General features: G+C 39.7%; 1 protein-coding gene across 1 annotated transcript in view; it reads right to left on the bottom strand.

Annotated features, from left to right (window-relative positions):
• The window catches only part of NOTCH2 (notch receptor 2), a 176,504-nt gene that overhangs the window by 82,976 nt on the left and 67,921 nt on the right, over window positions 1-25,607 (bottom strand). Inside the window, exons 3-4 of the mRNA XM_061183611.1 lie at window positions 11,224-11,483; window positions 7,464-7,799 (exon numbers count right to left, since the gene is read on the bottom strand). Coding sequence (XP_061039594.1) covers window positions 7,464-7,799; window positions 11,224-11,483 — 596 coding nt within the window. The remainder of the gene's footprint in view (window positions 1-7,463; window positions 7,800-11,223; window positions 11,484-25,607) is intronic.

The following is a 25,607-nucleotide window of genomic DNA, read 5'->3' as shown; positions in this document are numbered from 1 at the left end:
AAAAATTGATAGTTTGGAATTCATCAAAATTAAAAACATTTGGGCTTCAAAGGATACCATCAAGAAAGTAAAAAGACAGCCCACAGAATGGGAGAAAATACTTGCAAATCATGTATCTGCTAAGAGACTTATATCTAGGTTATATAAAGAATTCTTACAACAAAAATTAAAATACAATATACATAATATAATACAAATAGCCCAGTTATAAAATGGATAACAAATCTAAATAGACATTTCTCCAAAGAAGATATATAAATGGCCAATAAGCACATGAAACGATGCTCAACACCAGCCATGAAGGAAATGCAAATCACAACCACAATAAGCTATCACTTCACACCCACTAGGATGGCTATAATTAAAAAGACAGATAACAACAAGTGTTAGTAAGGATATGGAGAAATTGGGAATCCTCATACACTGCTGGTTGGAATGTAAAATAGTGCAGCCACTATGGGATATAGTGTGGCAGTCACAAAGAGATTAGAGTTACCATATCACCCAGCAATTCCTCTCATAAGTATATACCCAAAAGAAATGAAAACATATGTCCACTCAAAAACCTGTACAAGAATGTTCACAGCAGCATTATTCAAAATAGCCAAAAAAAGTGGAAGCAGCCCAAATGTCAATTCCCTGGTGAATGGATAAATATGGATACAAAGTGGTAAATCCATACAATGGAATATGATTCAGCCATAAAAAGGAATGAAGTACTGATACCTCCTGCAACACAGATGAATTTTGAAAACATTAAGTGAAAGAAGCCAATCACGAATGACCACATACTGTGTGTTCCCATTTATATGAAATGTCCAGAATAGGCAGCTCTATAGAGAAAGTAGATTAGGAATTGCCTAGTGCTGGGAGGGAGTTAGGGGGAGGTTAGGGAATGACTGCTAATGAATACTAAGTTTCTTTGAAGTGATAAAAATGAGCTAAAATTTACTGTGGTGATGGTTACATATATCTGTAAATATACTAAAAACCACTGAATTGTACACTTTAAAAGAGAAAATTACATGGTATGCAAATTATATCTCAATAAAGCTGTTATATTAGAAGGAAAAGCACTTGAAACAATGCCTGATGCACAGGAAGTGTTTTACACATATTAGCTAATACTATTGGCTTGGCCAAAAAGTTCCCTTGGGTTTTTCCGTAAGATGTTACAGAAAAACCCAAACGAACTTTCTGGCCAACCCAATATTATATATCAACGGGATCAAAGCATCCCTAAGAGGTTATCTACTCTGATCCTTCTAAGTTACAGATGAAGAAGGTAAAGGCCACGTGGTTGACCTACCCAAGTTTAAATGCCTAGTAGGTAGGAGTCAGTACTGAACCAGAAATTTTATTCAGTTTCAATCAGTATGATCTCTGGGACTCCAGAGTTCCCTTTCATTAATCTGAAAAACTGATCTTGGGTCAAAAGTTCCCATGTCTGAGAAAACCCTAACCAAATCAGTTCTCCTCCAAAGTTAAGACAGGATTTATGCTTTAAAAATAGAGTTACAGTACTCTTTTTGGAAATAGCTAGCAAATTCTTATAAGAAAGTCTACCCAAGGGCGAGGGGAGTAGGGAGGGAGGGTAAGGCTTAAATGAATAAGTTATAGTGGAATCACTTCTTAAAAATGTTTTAAGGTTTTAAGGGAACAGGAAACAGACAAGTCTCCAGACCTGCGGGTGGGATGGGTGTAACAGACTTACAGAAAGGCTCACATGACTGTACTAAAAGGAGTCCACTGCTTAAAGCCAATTCACATCCTTAAAAGGCCAAAAAGAAAGAAATTAAACTCAGAAGGAACATTTTAAGACTGTGCTGTTATAAAACCATGGGCCACGTAACTGATAAATGATGACAGTGAGGGTGGGGAGCAGAAAAGTGTCTTTCGAACTTGTCATCCCACATAGAGAACAGCATCTCTCAAGAGAGCTTCCATATCTTTCCATTTTCAGCACCTGGGAGGTGTGAGGGTGGAAAGGCTTGGTACAGAGGCACAAAGAAGACAGCAGAAAGGGGAAGCTGAGATGACACAACCAGGATTCTCCCAGGCCAGGCTGAAGGTCCTCAGGAAGAGCTTCTGTGCACAGGGATGAAAGAGTGAGGAAAACCCAGGGATGCCTGGAACTGGACAAAGGCACAAAAGTAAACAGCTACGTGCTACCTTCTCCCCTGCCTCTGGGAAGAAACCTGTCACAAGAGCAAGCGGGCCCCGACTCTGTCCCACTGGTTTCCTCGGCACACTGCATCCGTCCTCTGAATGGGCCCCAGTGAGCTCACCGACCCCATGACTGGCCCCTGGATGCCTGCCCCGCCAACCACCCAGGTGGCTGCTCCTACCTGCCTCCTTCTGTATCTCCCAAATCATCTCCACTTCCCTTTCTAACTTTACCTCCAAAGAAGTCAGAGAAATGAATAAAGGGGTTCAAAAGAAATAAATTCAGAGCATTTTTAAAAATTATAGAATATAGGAATTCTCTTCTCTATCACACTCAATTCATTCATTTGTCAAATATTCATTAAGTCTCAATTTTGTACCAGGCAGTAAGCTGGATACTGGGGGCAGAAATTAAAATGAGGGTGTCTACTGGCAAGGATGAACAGTCAGTTTGATAAGTGCTGTGCTAGATGTATACAGGTTGCGAAAGACCTCAGAAGGTCTCTAGTCCCCACGGGGTAGGGAGTATGGAAGGCATTTCAGTGAAGTAGGTGCCTTTGACACATCATAAGGAATAAGTTCTATATAAAAAGGCAGGGTGGGTGGGGGAGGTACGTGACAGAAGGCTAAGGAGGTAGCATGGGCAAAACTGCCAAGCATGGCAGAACAGGAAAAACTTCCAGGAACATCAAGTAAAACTAGACGCAGGGCCCAGGTTAGAGGAGCTAAAATAATGCGCCTGGCAAAATGGTACGACAATTTCTGCATCTGCTCCAGTGAAACCTGCCAGAATATGATTAGTATAATACCCAAGAGAACATCACATGCCCGTGCATATGAGAATGCAAGAGTTTCTAACAGTTTTTAAGCTCAGCAACTGCAGAGCAGACACAAAAGCCACAAAATGTGGTTAAGCTTTATTTTAATGATATAGGGATATTACATATAATCAGCCTGTAAAGTACAGAGGTGATTTACAAAGGATAAACCTTCCTTGTTTGGAGAGGATGGATCAGACAGCTTTCTATGAAGTTTAAAAATCATAAAGGAATAAGGAGGTACAGGAGAGAAAGAAAAAGGGAAAGTCCATCAGGGACTGTCCTATCCAACTGTGAACTCACAGATACAGCCAGGAGATGCAAACAACCCACTGCTTTCTGATTACCTGTGCTACTTCTTAAAATATCCACAAACATAAAACCAGTTTAACTCATTCTCTCCCCACTAACCCAAAAAAATTGGGAATCAGTGATTCAAGAATTTATTTTCTATTTTGTTCTTTTGTTAAAATTATTCTGGTTGAGTGCTCCTCCTCAGGGCTTCTGCTAAAAACTTTACCTAATGGTAGTTCATAAGGATCTGGATTATTAACAGTTGCTGATCTGAGAAGATGAAATACAGTTCCTTGGTTTGATTCTATCAGTTCCCTCTTGAATATATTCCTTTTTTCTTCCCTCTATGGAGAAACACTTCTTTCTTTATTACACAGAATGAGTCATTCTTGCAGTTTTAATTCCCTCCCCATCAGTCTTAAAATAATTCTAAAATCAACTCAGTAACTACAGTGCCCTTTGCAGGAAAATAACTATATCTTAACCATTCAAAAATAATCACTAACTTATGTGGGGTTCACTGACTTTCAGAGTTGAAAAGAACTCCAATTCTTTTTACTCAGTACTAGTATAAACAAGTACAGAAGGAGAAGCTAGACTAAGTCTAGGGTGCATGTTACCAGGAAGAAAATGAAAAGACCAAAGTTACGTTCTCAATACTACCATATTATACTAAACTCAATCTGTCAATCAATAGGTGTGTGCCTATTATATACCTGGCATGGTTTCTAGGTGCTTGGGACATATCACTAAATAAAAACAAAGATCCTAGTTTTCACTCTGGAGAGGGGAAGAGGCAGCAGAATTTAGAAAAGACAGACAATAAACAATAGACATAATGAGGTAATTTATATAGCACAAATTATATAGTAAGATGATGACAAGTGTTACAAAAAAAGAAAAGAAAAAGTAGACCAGGGTCAGTAATGAAGGGGAAAGGGAATGGTTACAACCTGAAATAGGGTGATCAGGGTAGGCCTCAGTTAAAACTGCAAAGACTTGAAATGTGGTGGGTAGCAGCCATCTGAGAATTGCAGAACCTGGACAAAAGCTACTTTGCCTCTCTGACTTGGTTTCCCCACCTTTAGAACTGAAATAATGATTCTCTTCAAATAATGGTGTTGTTTACATTGAGATAGTAATTATTATTTTAAGTAACATTTTAGTCTCTTGGACAGTGTGGAGGGCAAGGGGGGAGGGACAAGGAGAATGGTACTGCATTATGAAAAGGACTCTGTAAAAGAAAATCATCTCCAGGCATTATTTCTCCATGTGGAAATAAAGTTAATACTTTGCAAACTCCACCTGGGACATAAAAACAATGAGCATAAAATCTTATACAGGGGCTTCCCTGGTGGCGCAGTGGTTGAGAATCTGCCTGCCAATGCAGGGGACACGGGTTCGAGCCCTGGTCTGGGAAGATCCCACATGCCGCGGAGCAACTAGGCCCGTGAGCCACAGCTACTGAGCCTGCGCGTCTGGAGCCTGTGCTCCGCAACAAGAGAGGCCGCGATAGTGAGAGGCCCGCGCACCGCGATGAAGAGTGGCCCCCACTTGCCGCATCTGGAGAAAGCCCTCGCATAGAAACAAAGACCCAACACAGACAAAAATAAATAAATAAAATAAAGAATTAAAAAAAAAATCTTATACACTGTATATAAATATATATTTGTTCACAGTGTTATTGCATTATCTATTGTTTTGAATTCTTTTTTAATTTCCTTCTATACATGGTCCAAGCTGACATCATCTGTTTTAGATCATGAGACCCTGAAAGGCAAGAACTAGCCTACTTAACTGTTTTTAAATATCTGCAAGATATGTATGTATGTAACAAATACTGTCTGATCATAATTAGAAGTATCTCCTTTTTTTTTTAACATGAACCTACATTCTTTTAACCCAAACACCTCTAAGCATTTAACAAAAAGTCTTACACATTTCAAAGCACCCTCAGGGGCAGACAAGTAGTACAGTGTCATGGAACAAGATGTACAAAGCACAGGCTTTGGAAATAACCTGCTTGGATTTCAGGACTCAGCCTAACCACATGTCAGCTGTGCAACTTTGAGTAAATCACTTAACATCTCCAAACTTGAGTTGCTTCACCTGGGAAACTAGAAAAACAATACCTATCCCCAAGGTTTTCGTGTAATGGAGCTAATGGAAGCAGAAGTACTTGGCACAGTGCCTGACTCATAAAAGGCATTAAATACATGTTAGTAAACTCTTTGCCAAATCTTCTGCCCCCAACGCTGCACCCCCCATCCTGATCCCAAACACACACAAACACACACACACTTCGTCAGTGTGTAAAAAAATGTCTTGCTTTAAACTATAAGGAGAGTGTAAGAGACAGCCAGGATCTCCTTACTCCATCCCACTAGCCCTGGCAACCTCTCAGCTGTGGAATCCTTGGTTATTTCCTTTCTCAAGGAGGAGATACTATTCTGGTTTGACAGATCCTTTCCTGGACACACTCTCAGAATTCCCTAAGGTTGTTATCGTGGCTAATGGATAACAATGCAGAGGCTATGGGAGTGAATAATCACTCTCTCCCTGCTAAAAACTTCCTTTATTGACTTCTCTAACTTCCCGTTAGTACTTTGCTGCCAAATCAACCTCTTGTTCTAGGCAACTATTAAAAGTAATTTTCTTGAAACTAAAAAACACATTTAGTCTTCAACAATAAATTGCACTAACCTCAATTACTAGCCACTTAGGCTATTAGGATATTAGACTATTAGAAAATTTGCAAAATTAAATTGTTTACATTTCTATTTCCTTCTTTTAACCCTTAAAATGCAAACAAAAACAGGAGTGAAGAAAGATATCTTTTAGTTATTCCTTCTACAAGATATGTAGATGACAGTAATATTAGGTAAATAAATATTTAGTGTCTAAAATGACAGCATTATCTATTCTTCATTGAAAGAGAAACTGAAAGCAATGCAATTAAATATATTGTTCTTGTGGCTTAGAGTTAAATGGTATCCTTTTCTATTATGTGGCAGTCTTGTATTGCTGTATCTCAAGCACAAAGCACCGTGCCTAGAACATAGCTGGCAGCCAGTAAATTTTAACTGAATGAAATGAATAAATTACCATTTGCTTTTATCCCGAGGACCAACATATGACCTTTAATCCCCAAAAGATAAAACAAACGATCCCATTATATGTGAACCATACCCACAACACCAGAATCTAAGATTCCTACTCCAAAAGAGTGGCTAAAACAACTTCTGTTTGAGGCAATTCTGCTTACTTAGCACATTATTCCCCCCTACAGTTTTCCTTCTTTTGTTTTTGCACTAAGGTTATTTGTATAAAAAGCAGAATCTTTGTTGCCTAGTAATTCATCTGCTCCAGCTGCTTGTGTTCTGTTCCCAATCAAAATTCTCGGTTTTCAGCCTCCTCATCTTTTTTATAAGGAGATCAGTGAATCCGCCAGCCTGGCTCCTTTTTCCATCCTACAGAACACTGGGCCCCAAGCTCCCATACGCTGCTCCTCTTTTTGCTTCTACCTTGGGGTTATGTATGGCTGTGCCATACATAATCTATCAGCGCTCATCAAAAAGTGTCCACTGATTAACAGAGCGCCACTGCCACCCCAGTTCCAAAATTCTCCAACTGCAAGTCTGGGCAGGGCTACCCCAAGGTCAGAGAGACTACATGGAGAGGGTTCTAAAGACCAGAAGCTCAGTGAAAATCACAGAAGGGTAGGTGGGTACAATTAGGTAGATAGTAAAATAATCCATTATTCTATCAGAGGTAGAAACATATAGGAAAGTTGATCATCTATTATTATTGTCAATTCAGTTTAAAGCGTTTTATTAATCATACATACACATTTTTCAATGTCTAATTCTCATTGTGTTCCTTTCCATTCCATAGACTTGTCTATCCTTTTCCCAGAGCTCTGTGTCTCTTATTTCTCACTGTTCCTCCAAAAAGGACAATAAACAATTTCCAAGCCACTCATCATCATAAACCCTGACATGTTAAATTACCCCCTGCTCAGTTTATGGACCACATGGGCCCATAAAACTCCTCTCTCACCAGCAAACCACCCCATACAAAATTCTCACTTCCCCTTTTCCCTCCTGGGAAATTGAACCACACCCATCCCCTTCCTTCCTGCTGGAGGTGCATCCCCCAACCCAGGACACTAGGGGGACTCCTTACCTGGAAGGCAGTTGCACTCAAAGGTGAAGTCACCAGTCTGCCGGCAGGTGCCTCCACTGACACAGGGGGAGGGTGCACAGGGCACGTAGGGACTGTCACAGTGCTGGCCTGTGAAGCCCTGGGGGCACTGGCACTGATAGGAACCCGGGAGGTTGAGGCAGGTGCCACCATGCTGGCATTGTCCTGGAACGTCACACTCATTGACATCACTTGCACACTTCTGCCCTGTGAAGCCGGCGAGGCATGTGCAGGAGAACTGGTTGGCCACAGTGGTACAGGTACTTCCATTTGCACAGGGCTGAGACAGACAGGTATCAGTCCATTGGCACAGTTTACCTAGAGGAAAGATAACAGAACTCAGTACTGCCCACAGAAATGAGGGTCAGCCCCATCCCACCACCCCACATCTCCCACCCAAAGGGTGACATAAGGGAGCCACTGCATGGAGAATCCCTAAGCTCTTTGAATTTTACGGGAAGCCCATATCAGAGCTTCCTCAAGTTCACCTGACAGGGGCACTCTCCAGGGCCCTCAGCTGAGACACAAACACTCAGTGGCTCACATGGGAGGGGGAGGGACAGTAGGTTAGTCACGGGAAGCCTACATTAATCCCTGCAGCACAGGATCCAGAAGGGTCTGGATCCACCTACTGTCTCCCACCTCCTTGTCTTTGCATAAGCTGCTCCTCTGTTTGGAAGGCCATCTTCCTTTGTGGTTACCTAATGGGCTTCAACTTATCTTGACAGCTCTACTCATAAGTCACCACTGCTGTAAAGTCATCCTTAATGCTCCCCTCAGCTCCCCAAATCCCCACCCCCTCTCCCTCACACACACACACACCCCTGCACATGCAAACATATACCCCAAGTTGTCACACTGGCAGGGGTCAGATCCCTGTAGTAGGCTCTCAAATCATGTCTTTTGAATGAATAAAATGTACTGATATTTTCCACAATACATTATGACTAAATAGACCTCTTAGATGATAGAAACAAGTCAATATGACTTCCATTTCCCTTAAACACAACACACATGCACACGTATTCTGGGACACATTTTGTTGATTGCAGTCTTGACAAAAATATTGCTGGATGTGTTTGAAGGAGATAAAGACTCTCTGGTTTCCTATATATGGAAATAACTAGAAGCTGTCATGAGAATAAAGGTCTAGAAAGGTAATTCTTTGGACTCTCTCAGGTAGGAAAGTACTAGAAAGAAGCAGGAAGAAAGTACTGGATCTCAAGGCATAACTCAAAGGAATCAAAGCAGATTCTTTGAGGTAGAAAGAGAGAGAAAAAAAATACTCCCATGCTACTAGTAAATTTGGTATTCACATGGTTTTTTGTTTTCATTAGTTTAAGCTTTTTTCAAAACTAAAGATGCGAGAACCCCCTGAATTTGTTAGTACTCCAATTGGTTGTCTAGGTAAACATCCAAATCTTTGACCCCCAGAGAAAAGCAAATGACAGTCATGACAGCTTCTCTAAAAGGGAGAGAGAGGTGACACTTGAGCACACAGAAGTGCTCTCTGCCTATCAGGAATATCAAATCAAAGGGAAAAGGTGCAATAAAAATTTGGGTACAGCATGTATATCTCAGAGTGCTAAGCAGAGAGAAAATGAAGGAACCTCAATTTTTCTTCCTATTTTTTCTTCTGAGAAGTACTTACCTACAATGGAGAACAGATAAAAATGGTTACTTTTGACAACTGTGTATATCAGAGTATTTGCCTACAACTGAAACAAGAAGGTCTCTGACCTTGGTTTCCCATATATGTTTTGTACAAGCACTAACTTCCTGCCTCTGTTTCTTTATCTGTGAGTGAGGTGAGCTCATACGGTCTGACGAGGTGATATAGTGAGCTATCCCAAAACCAAAAGGGTGAGCTTGACCTGTGGCAGTTCCTAAAGTGACAGACAAAAGTGGCAGATGTGTAAAGATGATCAGAACCCTGCAGACCACCAAGAAGAGTTTGTTTTAATGGCAAAGGAATACATTTTAATTTGAGGGTTATTTCAGAGTAACATGTTAGTTATGAAGAAGGCACTACTGCCATTTCCACTAGTCAGGATTAAAATGTGTTAAATGGATACGCCTTCCCTTTGCCTTGTGGAGCCAAACAATTCAAAACCGACAATCAGGAAAAAATTATTCTCTTAACCACCAAATCTCTTCAATGACTCACAGTATCAATGCTGTCATAGTCATGATGGAGATAATGGATCATCCTGATTATCTTCTACCCGTAACAACACCTTTTAATGAAAAACCAGTATTCCAAACTAAATGATCCAGTCTAGTTTTCTGAATATGTTTTTCATTTTTTATTAGATTTACAGAATTGTTGATATAGTGGGGGACAAAATGATGGATAGTTCTCCTTTTCTCGTCTAACTTAGTAAACACGTGTGGTTCATTCTGAATCAAGCTCAGACCCAGCTTTGAAGAACCCACAATACAGTCAGACGAGAGACATGTAAAAATTAATTACAATAAAATGTGACACATAAAATAGCAGAACATAGAGACTAACTGTGTAAAGGAATCATGAAAGGGTCACTAAGAGTTTACAATAACATTGGGCAATCCCCAATTGTAGAAAAGGGCGTTCCAGGCAAAGTGGTGTGCAAAAGCATGGAGGCAACAGGAAGCATGACATTTTCCGGAAATGATGAGAACGCTGGCGTCACTAGAGCTAGATGCATGTGGGGAAGTGAGGCTATAAGAAGACGTAAGGCCTAGACTGTAAGGGCTGTGCAAGCCATGTAAAAGAGTTTGTACTCTGCAGACGATGAAAACTCACTAGGCTGGTAAGCAGGTGAGTTTGTGAGAAGATCTGCATTTATGTTAAAGATCCGTGGTAATGTGACAGGTGAACAAGAGGGGGAGAAAGCAAAGGCAAGGAAACCAGTTAGGAAACAACTGCAGGAGTCCAGGTGAGAGATGACCTGGACCTCACCTACAGAGCAGAAGAGGAAATGGAGAGGAGTAGACAGGTGAGAGGTATTTCAGAGATTAGACTGGGTGACTGAGTCTAAGTGGGGTACAGATAAGTGAGAGGGAGTTTCTAGTTTGGAGTATTTGGAGTGTACACTGGTGCCACTATTATATCAACATGTTGAGTTTGAGGTAGCTGTCGAATTTCTAAGGATAATATGCAACGGAGAGTTAGAAATATGAGCCTGAATGTCAGGATTGGGGTGGAGCTAAAAGGATGACCACGAGAGGCATCAGCAAGGGATGAAGATGGTGAGAGTTGAAGCAACTGGAGATAGCGAGATTCCCTGGGGAAAGCTGTGCTATGACTCAAAACAGGGCTCAAAACAGAATTCCAAAGAACACAAAAATTAAATGCATGAGGACAAGGATAAGGCAATGTAGAAGCAAATGGAACAATCAGTTTAGAAAGCTCGAAAAGCCAATGCCCTGAATGTCTGGGGAGAGGAGATTTCAAGGAATAAGTTATCAGTAACACGAACAATTTTTCTTCTGGTGACTGAAGTAATTCTGATCCCCAATCCTGATATATATTCTGCAGGCAGTCAACTACTTCTGAGTATCTGACCCTTTTTCTTTCTCTTTCTCCCCTTTCAAAAGGAACTGAAGGATAGTTGATTGGAACATTCCAGTTCCTTACCATAATGTTAAACATGTACCAGAGTTGGGGGACCCTAAAGAACCAGATGACAGTATCTAAAAGATGCTAAATAAAAGTACCTGCTTAGAATGGGAAAGTATGGCCCTGAGTCCCATTTGTTACCTGTAAAACCAACTTGGCAGGTGCACTCATAGGTATCCCGGCTAAGCACATGGCAGGTGCCTCCATTCAGGCAAGGGTGAGACACAAAGCAGGGGTGAGTGGTCGAGTACTGGCAGTCCTCGCCTGTGAAGCCCGGGGCACATCGGCATGTGGCTTTCCCCAACATAGCATGGGCCACACATGTCCCACCATTCTGGCAGCGGTTCTTCTCACAGGGGTCTCGATGTTGACAATATTCTCCCAAGAATCCCTCTGGGCATCTGTATGGAAAAGAGAGGAGTCCATGAAAACACTTGACTTCTTACAAGTCCCAAAACTTACAAGATAACACAGTCCATTCAAGAAAACACTAGACTGTAAATTGAGAAACCCAAAGGTACAACTGTAAAACTGACTCACTTTAGGAGAAGAAGTGTTTAGAGTACTTAACTGCATACTCTCATGTCTTTTTGAGTTTTGGCAGGTGACAGAATATCAGGTGGGTGACCCAGCATGGTCTGCCATGGCCAGTGAGCATGACCCTTATTCAGAGGCAAAATACAGCCATAGCTTTTTTCATGTAGGTGCAGGCTGGTATGCTGTAACAGCACCTTTTTGTGCAGCACTGTTGATACTTGTCTTTAAATTCATTAACTTTCTCATTTTGACTAAGTCAATTGATAGAATTAAGACATTCACATGATAATGTATGGACTGAGCCTCTTATCCTCTCCAATTTAAAATATATAAAATATCTCTCAAGCATTGAGAAATAATAAGTTCTACTTTTCTTGTTTCCACTGAGACATCAGTTGGCCTATACCTAGACTTCTGGGTTATGTTAAAGGGGTTGAGACTGTGATAAAGAAAAAGGAGGTACAGGAATGGGGAAGGGTTCAAAGGGGCTTTTCAGAAACTTAAATCTGTTAAGATATTACTAGCAGGCAGCTTTCCTAACCAAAAAAAAGCACAGAATATAATTAAAATAACATTTAAAATATCTAAGGTACCATACAAACACCAAAGTGGAGAAGGGAAAACAATTCAAGAATAACATTCTGTAACATTTTCCACACACTGTGTTGAGGAATCTTTTTATATGCCATCCATTGGTTCATAAGATACACAACCATCCCAAATTGTGTGCAATATTTACGACAGTTTTCTCTAAACACCATAAAAAGGCATGGAAAGTCTCCATTTTCATAATGAAGAGGTTGTTCAAATGGGACCTCTAAGAAGCATTTAAATGAACCACAAAGTCTTTGATTCTAACTGTAAATCTTGCCATTTGGCTGTAACCCAGATATTTGGTTCAACCTCTTTCTCCATTTTACTTTTTGGAGGATAGAAAACTAACTGCAAGGCTGTTCCACCATTACCTCGAAGACAACACATTTAAACCAACGTGTTTAAATCCTATCACATCTTCTGATGCTCAATCACTATGTTCTGACCCTCCCAATCACCCAGACTTGAAGCACTGGGGTCCTGTCTCACTCCTTCTTGTCTTTGCCAACCATATCCATGATGTTTTATTAGCCACTGGTTGACCAGGTGAGGCCTTTAGAGGTCACAGTTTTGAGAAAAGGAGAACCAGATATTTGGGAACTAAGACAGTACATGCCCAGACGAATTACACAGTAGCTAAGGTGGCTGGAGGAGGAAACAGAGCTAGTAAGTAGCTACAGTGGCAGTGATGCAACTGACCCCAGCCTCCTACCTTTTCCCAGAGCTCTGAACAGTAAGCGTGGCAGAGCCAGGAGCAGCTAGAGCTCTGAGCATCCTCGTGAACAGGTGAAGCTAGAGAATAAGAGGCAGTGAGGAGAGGGCACAGCACTGAAACCAAAGACTGGCTGAAGTCTCCAGTGAGGAGTCCGCACCTCGTGTGGTGAGGAGGCCCATTTGGAGTCCTGGTGCTATGACCTTGGACAAGTTACTGGGTGGGCCAAAAGGTTCATTCAGTTTTTTCCGTAAGATGGCTCTAGTAGCGCTTAGTTGTCTTTAACTTCATTCGAAACAATTTTGTTAGACTGTATGGTGACAGCTGTCATATCAGTGTACATTTTTAAAAAAACTTATCAAAATTGGTGAATTTTTGTGTAGCCATTTTAATACTGAAGATGGAAGAAAAAAGCAACATTTTCGTTATATTATGCTTTATTATTCCAAGAAAGGTAAAAACACAACAGAAACGCAAAAGAAAAAGAAGATTTGTGCAGTGTATGGAGAAGGTGCTGTGACTGATCAAATGTGTCAAAAGTGGTTTGTGAAGTTTTGTGCTGGAGATTTCTCGCTGGACGATGCCCCATGGTCAGGTAGACTAGTTGAAGTTGAAAGTGATCAAATAGAGACATTAATTGAGACCAATCAATGTTCTACCACGCAGGAGATAGCCGACATACTCAAAATATCCAAATCAAGCGTTGAAAATCATTTGCACCAGCTTGGTTATGTGAATCGTTTTGATGTTTGGGTTCCACGTAAGTTAAGCGGAAAAAAACCTTCCTGACGGTATTGCCACATGTGATTCTCTACTGAAACGTAATGAAAACATTCCATTTTTAAAACAAATTGTGACGGGCGATGAAAAGTGGATACTGTACAATAATGTGGAACGGAAGAGCTTGTGGGGCAAGTGAAATGAACCACCACCAACCACACCAAAGGTCGGTCTTCATCCAAAGAAGGTGATGTTGTGTATATGGTGGGATTGGAAGGAAGTCCTCTATTATGAGCTCCTTCCAGAAAACCAAATGATTAATTCTAACAAGTACTGCTCTCAATCAGACCAACTGAAAGCAGCACTCAACAAAAAGCATCCCGAATTAGTCAACAGAAAATGCATAATCTTCCATCAGGATAACGCAAGGCTGCCTGCTTCTTTGATGACCAGGCAAAAACTGTTACAGCTTGGCTGGGAAGTTCTGATTCATCCGCTGTGTTCACCAGACATTGCACCTTTGGATTTCCAATTATTTCCGTCTTTACAGAATTCTCTTAATTGAAAAAATTTCAATTCCCTGGAAGACTATAAAAGGCACCTGGAACAGTTCTTTGCTCAAAAAGATAAAAAGTTTTGGGAAGATGGAATTATGAAGTTGCCTGAAAAACGGCAGAAGGTAGTGGAACAAAACGGTGAATATGCTGTTCAATAAAGTTCTTGGTGAAAATAAAAAATGTGTCTTTTATTTTTACTTAAAAACCGAAGGAACTTTTTGACCAACCCAATACTTAACTTCACTATCAGCTCTCTCACATCTTAAATAGTTAATAAAGCTACCTGCATCATAAAGCTGTTGTAAGAATTGAACAAAATCAAGTATGTGAACAACTTTATAAATATGTAAAAGTTTTGCAGATGAAAAACCTTTTTTCTCTCTTTGCACTTACTGAGGAAAAATATAATGCTTTATTCAAATCACAGCTTGATTTTATAATAGAATAGGTTATTTGCTGATTATTTTTTAAGTAAAGGAGCAAAAATTGCCAACGTAGCATAGGTAAAATTAACCCTGAGCTATATTATTAAAAGCATTTGCAACTTATTCAAGAAATCTGTTATGGATGATGTTAGAAACTGCGACACAATTCTCATTCACAGTGACAGTCCTCTGGGCATTAAGCCTGGCTAACACCTCTCGATTCTCCCACACGGGAATTCTTTGCCTTGTAAATAATGGTAAACTTTTAAACCTGGGTGGGCTTTGCCCAGTTTTGCTTCCACCACCTCCCCAACACTATCATATGGCATCTGCTCGGAGAATGCAAACTCATTCAAAAATGAGCTTCATAAACATGTAATGAAAACGTAAGGTTCCCAGGAAAACAAAAATGAAAACAATATGCAAGATTCTGAAGCCAAACAAACGTATTCCTGAATTATCTATTACTAAGGTTTAATCTACATTGTTGCTTCCTACCAGTATGAAAAAATAAGTTTCAACTAAGGTATGTTTAAGAAACCAGTAAAAAATAGAGGTGGTAACTACAGCTTGTGGGTCTGCTCTGACCCACTGCCTGTTTTTTATGGCTGGAGAGCTAAGAATGGTTTTTACATTTTTAAATGGTTGAGGGAAAAAAATTTAAAAAAACAATAATATTTTACGACATTTGAAAATTACGTAAAATTCAAATTTCAGGGTCCATACATAAAGTCTTATTGGAACGCAACCATACTCATTCATGGAGGGATTGTCTATGGCTACTTTCGCACTACAGTAACAGGGTTGAGTAGTTGTGATGAAACGATATGGCTCGAAAAAGTGTTTACTATCCGGTGCTTTATAGAAAAAGTTTGCCAACTCCCGACTGATAGAATATCTGAAGCCTAATTCTATGTATAGCATCCAACATGCTTATTAATAATGATGCTAATGATGAAGAAGAACATTCTCATATCAGTTTCCACAAAGAATGTTACACTCATTCATCCATGCAACAAACATTTACTAAGTGCCTATTAAGTGCCAGGCATTGTTCTAATGCTAGGAAAATCCTTGAACTTGTGGAGTTTAAATTCTAGTAGGAGAAGACAAAAAGCAAAATTAATAAGTAAAATATATAATTTGTTATGTGGCATTAAGTGCTATGTAAAACAATAAAACAAGAAAGGGGCACAGGAAGGGAATGAACTGGGGAAAATGGAGGTGGATAAGTGAGGTATTTCAGTTACAAATAGGAAAAGCAGAAAAGGCCTCACTGAAAGGCACATTTGAGTCAAAACCTGAATGAGGTGAGGGACTAGCCATGCAGGTATCTAGGGAAAGCATGTTCAAGGCAGACAGAACAGCAAACGCAAAGGCCCTTAAATAGGAAACAGTCCTGGCATGTTTGAGGAATAGCCAGGAGACCTCTGTGGCTCCACCAAAGGGATTAAGAAAAAAAGGTAGCAGAAAATATATTACAGCTATAACTGGGAGGCAGATCATGAGGGGTCTTCAGGCCACTGCAAAGAAGGATTTAGGGTTTTACTCTAAATGAGATAATACTTAGATATGATGTACAACTGATTTATTCTCCTGAAGTCCATGTACAGAAACACGTCTTATTTTTATGGGAAACTAGACCCATTGTTGGTATAATAATAAAGACTTTCTTATTTAAAATGTTCTAGAGGGCTAGACATCAGCCTATTCCTTTACCTTAAAACATGTACAAGTCTCTTTTAACCTACATTTTTCACTAAGCCTCATTTCCCTTTCCAAATTCTTCCTTCACAAACAAACTTCTATAACTGTAGCCTAATTTTACAGCTATTTTCCCTTTCTTTTCCGTTTTCTTATTTGTTCCTTTGCAGTAAAACTTTCATTCTACTTATTGCCCAGAAACCATGTCCTAAGAGCAATGACTTTCCCCTTGTCCAGTTCAATGGTCTCATCTGAGATTTCTTCATAAGGAAATTCTCTCCCTTATAGGAGGTACTGCTGACCATGCCTCCATCACTCTACTTGTTTTACATTTGGCTTTTATGACTCCCCCTGTATCTCAAAGCTTGGTAAATTCTTAGTCTAGATTGCTGAATCCTCTTCTCCTTCTTCCCCATCAATTTATGGCCACTTGAAGCTTAAGTCTGGGCTGGACTACTCTTTTCTCTCTTAGGCATTTGTTAGTTTTGTTATTGTTCATTTTGTTTTAAGCAACTACCTTCATGTATACAGCTCCAGTTCCATATGTTCAGTTTACTAAAAGTCATCTACTTACCCTAATATATCCTGCCAATACTTGAAACGAAACATTTCAAAAGTAGGATTATATTTCCATGAAACTTTAATTCCTCCATTTTTCTAAGGCTTCCATTCACAATCTCAAAAGTCATTTTTGGTTAATCCTTTTACATTATATATAACTTATGAACATGTTCTGATGTCTTGTTAACTGAATTCCTACAGTACTCATCATTCACACTCACTGTTCCCTTTCCGATAAAAAATTCTGATCATCTTAAAAGCCTCAGGCCAGACATCTTGTTGCTGTCTTTTTCCCCACTTCCATCCATCCTTGTAATAACAGAACCTTGGGATTAAAGACACCCTAAGGTAATTTCTATCCAAAGAGATAATTCTTTCTAAAATATCCCTAAAAGACAACCACAGCCTCTACTTGAATAAAAGTAGTTAAGCATGGTGTCTGAGAAATAGAATTTAATAAATACTTGAAGTTATTTTGTTCCTACTATTAAAAGCACAGACACTAGAACCAGATCACCTGGATTTCAATCCCATGTACTCTATGAGTGATCTTGAGCAAGTTACTAAACCTCCTTGTTGTAAAATAAATTTAATAATAGTGCCTACCTTGTAGGTTTTAAATAATTGTAAAGCACTTAGAACAGTATGTAGTACATAGTAAATGCCACGTATTTGTTAAGTAAAATAAAATTACTGGCTCACTACTTTAACAATAGAACTCTCTTCAGTGTGGGTGGATCCCCATGTCAGGAAGCTCTTTCTTTCTGATGTCTTCAAATTCTACCTTCCTTCCTAGGTATGTATATACCAAGAGGGATAAAACATAAGTCCATGCAAAAATCTCTAAAGAATGTTCAGAGCAGTATTATTCATAATAACGAAAAGTAGAAGCAGCCCAAATGTCCATAGCTGATGAATGGATAAATAACATGTGGTATATCCATACAATGAAATATCATTTGCCATAAAAAGGAATGAAGATTTGATACATGCTGTGACACAGATGAACCTTGAAAATACCATGCTAAGTGAAAGAAGCTAGACACAAAAGGCCACATATTGTATGATTTCATTTTTGTGAAATGTCAAGAATAGGCAAATCTATACAGATAGAAAGTAGACTAGTGTTGCCAGGGGCTGGGAAGAGGGGGAACTGAAGAGGGACTACTAAGGAGTAGAGAGTTCTTTTGGAAGGTAATGAAAATGTTTTAAAATTAGACAATGTTGATGGTTACACTTAACTGTGAATATACTAAAAACCACTGAATTGTACACTTCAAAAGGGTAAATTTAATAGTATGTGAATTACTGTTGGTGGGAATGTAAATTGGTGCAGCCACTATGGAAAACAGTATGGAAGTTCCCTAAAAAAACTAAAAATAGAGTTACCATATGATACAGCAATCCCACTCCTGGGCATATATCAATATCTAGACAAAACTCTTTAATTTGAAAAGATACATACACCCCAATGTTCACAGCAGCACTGTTTACAATAGCCAAGACATGCAAGCAACCTGTCCATGCCCATCAACAGATGAATGGATAAAGAAGATGTGATATATATGTATATACCCATACACACACACACACACACACACACACACACACACACACACACACACTGGAATATTACTCAGCCATAAAAAAGAATGAAATAATGCCATTTTGCAGCAACATGGATGGACCTAGAGATTATCCTACTAAGTGAAGTAAGTCAGAAAGAGAAAGACAAATACCATATGATATCACTTATATGTGGAATCTAAAATACGATACAAATGAACTTATTTACAAAACAGAAACAGACTCACAGACATAGAAAACAAACTTATGGTTACCAAAGGGGAAAGGGAATGGGCAAAGGATAAATTAGGAGTATAGGATTAACAGATACAAACTACTGTATATAAAATAGATAAACAGTAAGGTCCTACTGTGTAGCACAGGGAACTATATTCAGTATCCTGTAATAAACCATAATGTAAAAGTATATATATGTGTGTGTGTGTGTGTGTGTGTGTGTGTGTATATATAGAAAAAACTGAGTCACTTTGCTGTACACCAGAAACTAACACAACATTGCAAGTCAACTATACTTCAATAAAAATTTTTTAATTAAAAAAATTTTAAATAGTATGTGAGTTATATCTTATTTAAAAAAAATAATTCTGCCTCCCTATAATTTCCACCTGCTGGCTATGCCTGTCTTCTAGAACAAAACGGAACAAGCCTTCCGTTTCTCTTACAGGTGGCCCTTCAAGAATTTAAAGATTGGACTTCCCTGGTGGCACAGTGGTTAAGAATCTGCCTGCCAATGCAGGGGACACGGGTTCGAGCCCTGGCCTGGGAAGATCCCACATGCTGCAGAGCAACTAAGCCCGTGCGCCACAACTACTGAGACTATGCTCTAGAGCCCGTGAGCCACAACTACTGAGGCCACGTGCCACAACTACTGAATCCCGCATGCCTAGAGCCCGTGCTCCGCAACAAGAGAAGCCACCACAATGAGAAGCTCACGCACCACAACGAAGAGTAGCCCCCACTCGCCGCAACTAGAAAAAGCCCGTGCACAGCAACAAAGACCCAACGCAGCCAAAAATAAATAAATTTATTGAAAAAAAAAAAGAATTTAAAGATAGCTATGTTGACTCTTTGTTTTCTTTTTTCCAGGACTCAATGCTTTGGACTAGTCCAGACTTCCTCACCATTTTAGTGGCTCTCTGATGCTTAAGATAACAACAGTAATAATAATAACAGTGACCAACATTTTTGAAGCACTTACTATGTATTATGTATTTGCTAAGCATTTTACTTTTATTACTCCCTATAACAGTTATGTTATATTATGATCTCCATTCTGTATACAAGGACCTTGAAGCTTAGAAAGATGAAGATTTCAGAGCTACAAGATATCAGAAGCAGGATTCAAATCCAGGTATGACTCCAGAGCCCACGTACTTCAAAACTGGGCTATCCTGCCTAGCCCCAACTAGATGATTCTAGTTCATCAAAAACCTCTTTAAAAGGTAGGGCCCAAAATGGAAAAAAAAACACCTGATACATATGTTCTTACCACTACAGCATAGAGCTGGACCATCACCTCCTGTGATCTGGACCCTGTTGTTTCTAATATTGCAGCCTAAAGCGGTGTTCACTTTTTTAGAAGTCACAAAATCCAGTCAGTTAAAAAGTCCATATTTTGTTTCACATGAACTATTTTTATGCCATATTCCTCCCACCCTATATTAGTACAACTTGTTTTTTGAACCCAATAATTGGACCTGTAATTTCTTTCTTTTAAATTCACCATGTTGAATCTTTACCCCAAGTTTCCTTGACTGAGATAACTTTTACACTTTATTCATATAACCTCAGAATTTCAGCACTGCACCAGACCTCAGAAGTCAACTGGTCTGAACCCCTATTGCACTGATAAGGACACCAAAGCTAACTGACCTGCCCCAAGTTTGTCTGCAAATGTAGAAATTTCCCCGAGTTTTGCATCATCTACAACTGTATTTCTATCTTTACCTAGATCCTTTATCAAAACATAGAATGTCACTTAACTGAAAGTATTCTATGAAGTCTTGCCCCAAGACCGGTAGCCATTCAGTCAGCTCTGTCATCTCAATTACCCCAGCATCCTGTCCACACCTCTCCATTAAGGGTAGCCAGAAAATTGCTCACTGAAAGAATGATCCTTCTCAAGTATAATTTTGATCATGTCACTCTTCTGCTCAGAAACTAGCTTTAGGGCCCAGCCCCTCAAATCCTTAGAATCTATGACCTACTTGTCTGCCCCACTCCTACCACCCGTCTTACTCCTCAGAGATCCATAACTTAAGCACTCCAGATTATTTCCACATTCATGTCTACTCTTCCCTATATAAAAATCTTCTTTCTAATCTCCAGTGAGAAATATCACATTTTCCCATCTGATAATGTCTCTAATTTATCTTCCTTTCGTCGATCCTTGCTTCAGAGACCTGCTCAAAACCTATGTCCATTATTAAGCTTTCTCCACACCATCTCACCCATCTCTGATCTAACAGTAGTTGCATTCCATGTTACATGCTACATAATCTCTAACAGTGTGGCTCTTCTTCATTTAAGCCATAATTAGGTCTTTCCTGTGCCTCTCTCAAACTCCCATTTGATATTTTTTTGTGAGAAAGGGCATATCTTCAGACCCTGGTGCAGGTGCCTTGAATACCATGAACACCTATGTTGCAAAATTCCCTCCCAACCTCACACTATGCTCTGCCTGGTAGAACACAGGCCAAGGCCACCGTAAGAATCATCCTGAGGTATAAGATTATCTCTCACACCCCAGGAGGCTAAGCAGAATTATGAACATGGGAAGAAAGGGGAGAAATGGGTGAGACAGCCAGAAATAAAGGACCCCTGTTTCCTAAAGCAGGAGACCTCTCAACTTTGCAAATCCCTGTTCAACTGTAACACAAGTACACCATATACCCTGTTAGTCTGAGTGGGAATTAAGACTCTCCACTGAAAACAGGAGCTTAAATAGCCCTCTTCTTGAGATGGCTCAAGTTGAGTTTATCATCCAAGTTCCCTTATAAATCTTTAGTTCTATTAAGTTATTAGAACTTCTATTAAGTTCTATTAAGTACAATTTTTGGAAAATAGCCTAAATCTTGAACTAAAGGTGTATATAAAAAATTTCTAAAAGATAACCAAAAAACTCTAACAGCTGCCTTTTGTTCCCAAAACAATATGAATGCCCCCCCTCTCTGGAGGGAATTTATCACTTATTTAAGTAGTATTCTCAGTGACTTCCTCCTAGTCTCTTCCTTTCTCTGGCTTTGGATCTCTGAAAGAATATAGTTCACAGAGGAGGCTGTGAGTACAGGGAAAGTTTTGGGGGGTTTTTTCCCTGTAAAATAATTTCACAAACTAATCTGAATACTTATCAGCTCCATACAGATATATGCATGCCTTTTTCGGAAAAAGTCTGCCATTTCTGACACAAAGAGGTCCACTCTTTCATTGTTACTGTTCAGACACACACATGGCAAATGAGGTGAAGAGGAGGGATGGAGGAAAGAAAAGAGAGAGGAAAACAAGGGATTCCTCCTAATGGAACTAGAAAACATTCCAACTGAATGGATGCCCATACAGTCCCCCCTCAATAAAACAGATGAAAACCAGACCCCAACTCTCACATGTCACCAGCAGCCTGGATTCGTTTACATGTAGCCACTTTACAGACTTCAACGAAGCTGGTATTTGAATAGCAATTCCAATCTATCTGGCAATGGCTGCAGTTCAGGATCAGTCTCCCTAGTAATACAGGACAGAAAAATTTGTTCTTTCAAGTTTCCTAAGTGAATAGCCACTCGTCTAGAGAAAAGCTTAAAACACTGCAGCAGCTTGTGTCAGCTCCAAGATGACTGAAGTCTGAGCAGGAAATAAGCCCCTTTTCCAAATAAAAGCCAGTGTTCTCTCTCCTTGTTTTCTCCACCGAATGTTCTGTATCAGCAGGGTGAGCCCAAATGGCATGCAGGGCTTCGCTGCAGCTCTGCCTTTAGCTTTTTTTAGCGAGGATTTGGTCATTAAAAAAATAAAACAACAACGCAAAACCCCCCCACATACAAGAAGAAGAAAAAGAGAGGCATGCTTTACGAAACAGCTATTTCAAAATCATGATTTTTAAAAAACTATACAGAATGTGGAACGGAGGGGAAAAAAAAATGTCTCATGTGGGTTGCGTCGGCCCTGCAGCTGCTCCTCATTAAAGCTCCTCTTTACTCCCTCTGGGCTGGTTTCCAGCAGAAAATTCTTTAAACAGAACTCCGCTTTCAACCCACTTTCTTCTTGCTCTGGGCCTCTCGGCCCCCCAATCCGCAGTGGCAGTCTGCCCTAGCTGAGCTCTAGAGGGGGAGCTGTCGTTAAGGGAAATGAGGTAAGGGCAGAGGGAAAAAATAAGAAACCAAATTAAGCATTGGTCAGTAACAAAGGTCTGCAGTTTGAAAAGGCCCCAAATCAGTCTGTTCTTTCCTGTGACCATAATGCCAGCTTAGTTTCCTGCCCCCTCCCCCAGGCCCCCGTTAAAGTAGATAAAAAATAATTGCTAACAGCCAAGGCTAACTGTAACCAGTTAAAGTTCCTATATAACACTTAATTCCCAAGGCTCTGGCTTACAAACTCCTAGATGCCCCAGAGCCTACAGAATCTAGTCTAAACGCTTGGTTGGCATTCAAGAGGCCCAACCTACTAATCCAACCTCACCGTCCCCCTCCTCTCAGTACCACCAGTTTGACATCTCATCAGACTGTCAACTTTTTAATTCTATAACTCTGCGTAAAGGTAACCAACTGGGTTATGCTAATTACTGACTTTGTTTAAAAAAAACAACAACAAAAGAACAAAACAAAACAAAACAAAATAGTACATGAAGACTTCTTGTTAACTTCCTGGTAAAGAGGGGAAAAGGGAAGAGCTCTGTGATGCTAACTTCTTCTTGCTATTCCCACTCCCACTGTCACCTCCCCTCCCCCCAAAAAAGAAAGAAAAAAAAAAAAGGAAATACTATAGCTTACTCAGCAAGAAGGAAAAAGAAAAAGAACTAAAAAAAGTATTCATGAAATGGTACAGATGAACCGGTTTGCAGGGCAGAAATAGAGACACAGATGTAGAGAACAAATGTATGGATACCAAGGGGGGAAGCGGCGGTGGTGGGGGGGCGGGGTGGTGGGATGAATTGGGAGATTGAGATTGACATGTATACACTGATGTGTATAAAATAGATAACTAATAAGAACCTGCTGTATAAAAAATAAAATTAAATTAAAAAATTTTTTTAAAAAAAGTATTCATGTATAGAGTTAGGGCCCAGTGCTGGGCTGTTTGTGGTAAAACACACTTTCTAGGGCTTTGCTGGTTTGATGTAAAGGAAACAAAGACAAATATACAATCAATTTCTCTCTCTCTCTCACTCATGCACTCACACACACACACACACACACCTTTTTTTTTTACCACAACTAATAAACAAAGACTACCAAATACTGCAGGACAGCCCATTTTTCTACTATGTAAATTCAGCTTCCTGAACAGAACATTTCTGCTTTTCTTGTAGAAGTAGTTCAGAAAATGTTAATCTTGGTTCCCACATTAGGCTGAACGCTTCCAAATTAAAAGTTTCCCACAGGAAAAGGATTTCATGGGGAGTTGTGAGGCTGGGAATTGTCTTCTGAAACTCCACCTCGCTGGGTTTCCACGTGTTCAGCTTTTTCAACCACCCTCCCCCCGCCCCCGCATCTGAATAAAGCAATAAACACACACCGATTTTAATAAATCCAAACCAACCAGAAGCTGCCGTGGTATATGCTTTAAAACTGTTAATTCATAGCATTGTTCATCTTCATCAGAGACTATGAAATCAGTAACCACTGCAATAGGAAACCATGCTTTATTTGCGTAAGAATTTGCAAACACCCTTATCTTCCAGTTTATAGTCTGGGCTCATTTATCAGAACTCAAAAGCTGAACTGAGTGCCTAGCCTCTTCAATCATCACTTGAAAGATTGGGCAAGGGCACACAAACAGCACTGAAAGAGTTCTGTTGCTGCTATAACAGAAGATGGTCTTTCCTCTGTCTTCTAGCACACAATCAGTACCTTACCATATTTCACTGCACTGGACCCTGAGAAAATATCTACTTGTGATTAAAACATGGCAAACATACTCTAAACACATAAGTTTACAAAAAGCACCCTTCACAGTAATAGGCAAAAATGAATGAGTTAAGCCAGTTGTTCCCAAGCTATGCACTGTACAGTTGCTGCAAGGAGCCTGTAAACGCTTATAAAACACTCTCTAGACTACTAAAGAATGTCCTGTCCATATTAAATGGACTGTAAATGCTGTTACAATTATTAAAATTTTGAGGTATTATGAAGGGTTACTGAATTCTGAGTAGATTTTGACATTATGCATTGTATTCAAGCAAGAGACCGTAAAGTGGCTTCATCTCAAGATCATCTCTCCTTTATGCCTTACACTCTCGTGAGGCTCAGCTTCTTTAGCTCCTAGAACATGTTACAGTGCGCCTCCAGACCTCTGTACATGCTGTTCACTCAGCCCAAAACACTTTTCCCCTCCCTCTTCTTAAGCCCTAAAATTCCTTTAAGCTTCAGCTCAAATTTTATTTCCTTTGAGAAACAGGCTTATGCCCCCTGCTGTATATTCCCATAACCCTAACATATATCACTCATTACCTTGTATTATGATTATTTGTCTGCCCAACAGACTAAGAATTATTCATCACCATACTCCCAGTGCCTAATACAGTAACTGGCATATAGAAGGCATTCAACTATTCAGGGCTTATATTCTTAACAGAAGCCAAAAGGCAAAATGCAAGGGTCCATGGAGTCTTTACACCTTCAAAAGACTTTAATTATACTCAAAGTTTGGGAACCACTAGGTTGAGCTATTTATCCAAAGGATTATCAATACTAATTAAGATTCCTGATATATAGAGGACTTAACCTTCACTTACCCCTAAATCATTTAAAGTGGGCAAGCCAAATCTATATGGAGATTTTTAAAATCACATATTCCCCCAAAGTGTGAAGTTAACACACACACACACACACACACACACACACACACACACACACACACAGAGTCTGCATTTTCTCTTATACTTTTATTAATCTTTGATAAAACACTGACTACATGAAG

Source organism: Eubalaena glacialis, chromosome 3 (genome assembly GCF_028564815.1).
Source record: "Eubalaena glacialis isolate mEubGla1 chromosome 3, mEubGla1.1.hap2.+ XY, whole genome shotgun sequence".
Classification (NCBI taxonomy): Eukaryota; Metazoa; Chordata; class Mammalia; order Artiodactyla; family Balaenidae; genus Eubalaena; species Eubalaena glacialis.
The sequence above is the reverse complement of the archived record's forward strand: the minus strand, read 5'-3'. Positions and strand labels throughout refer to the sequence as shown.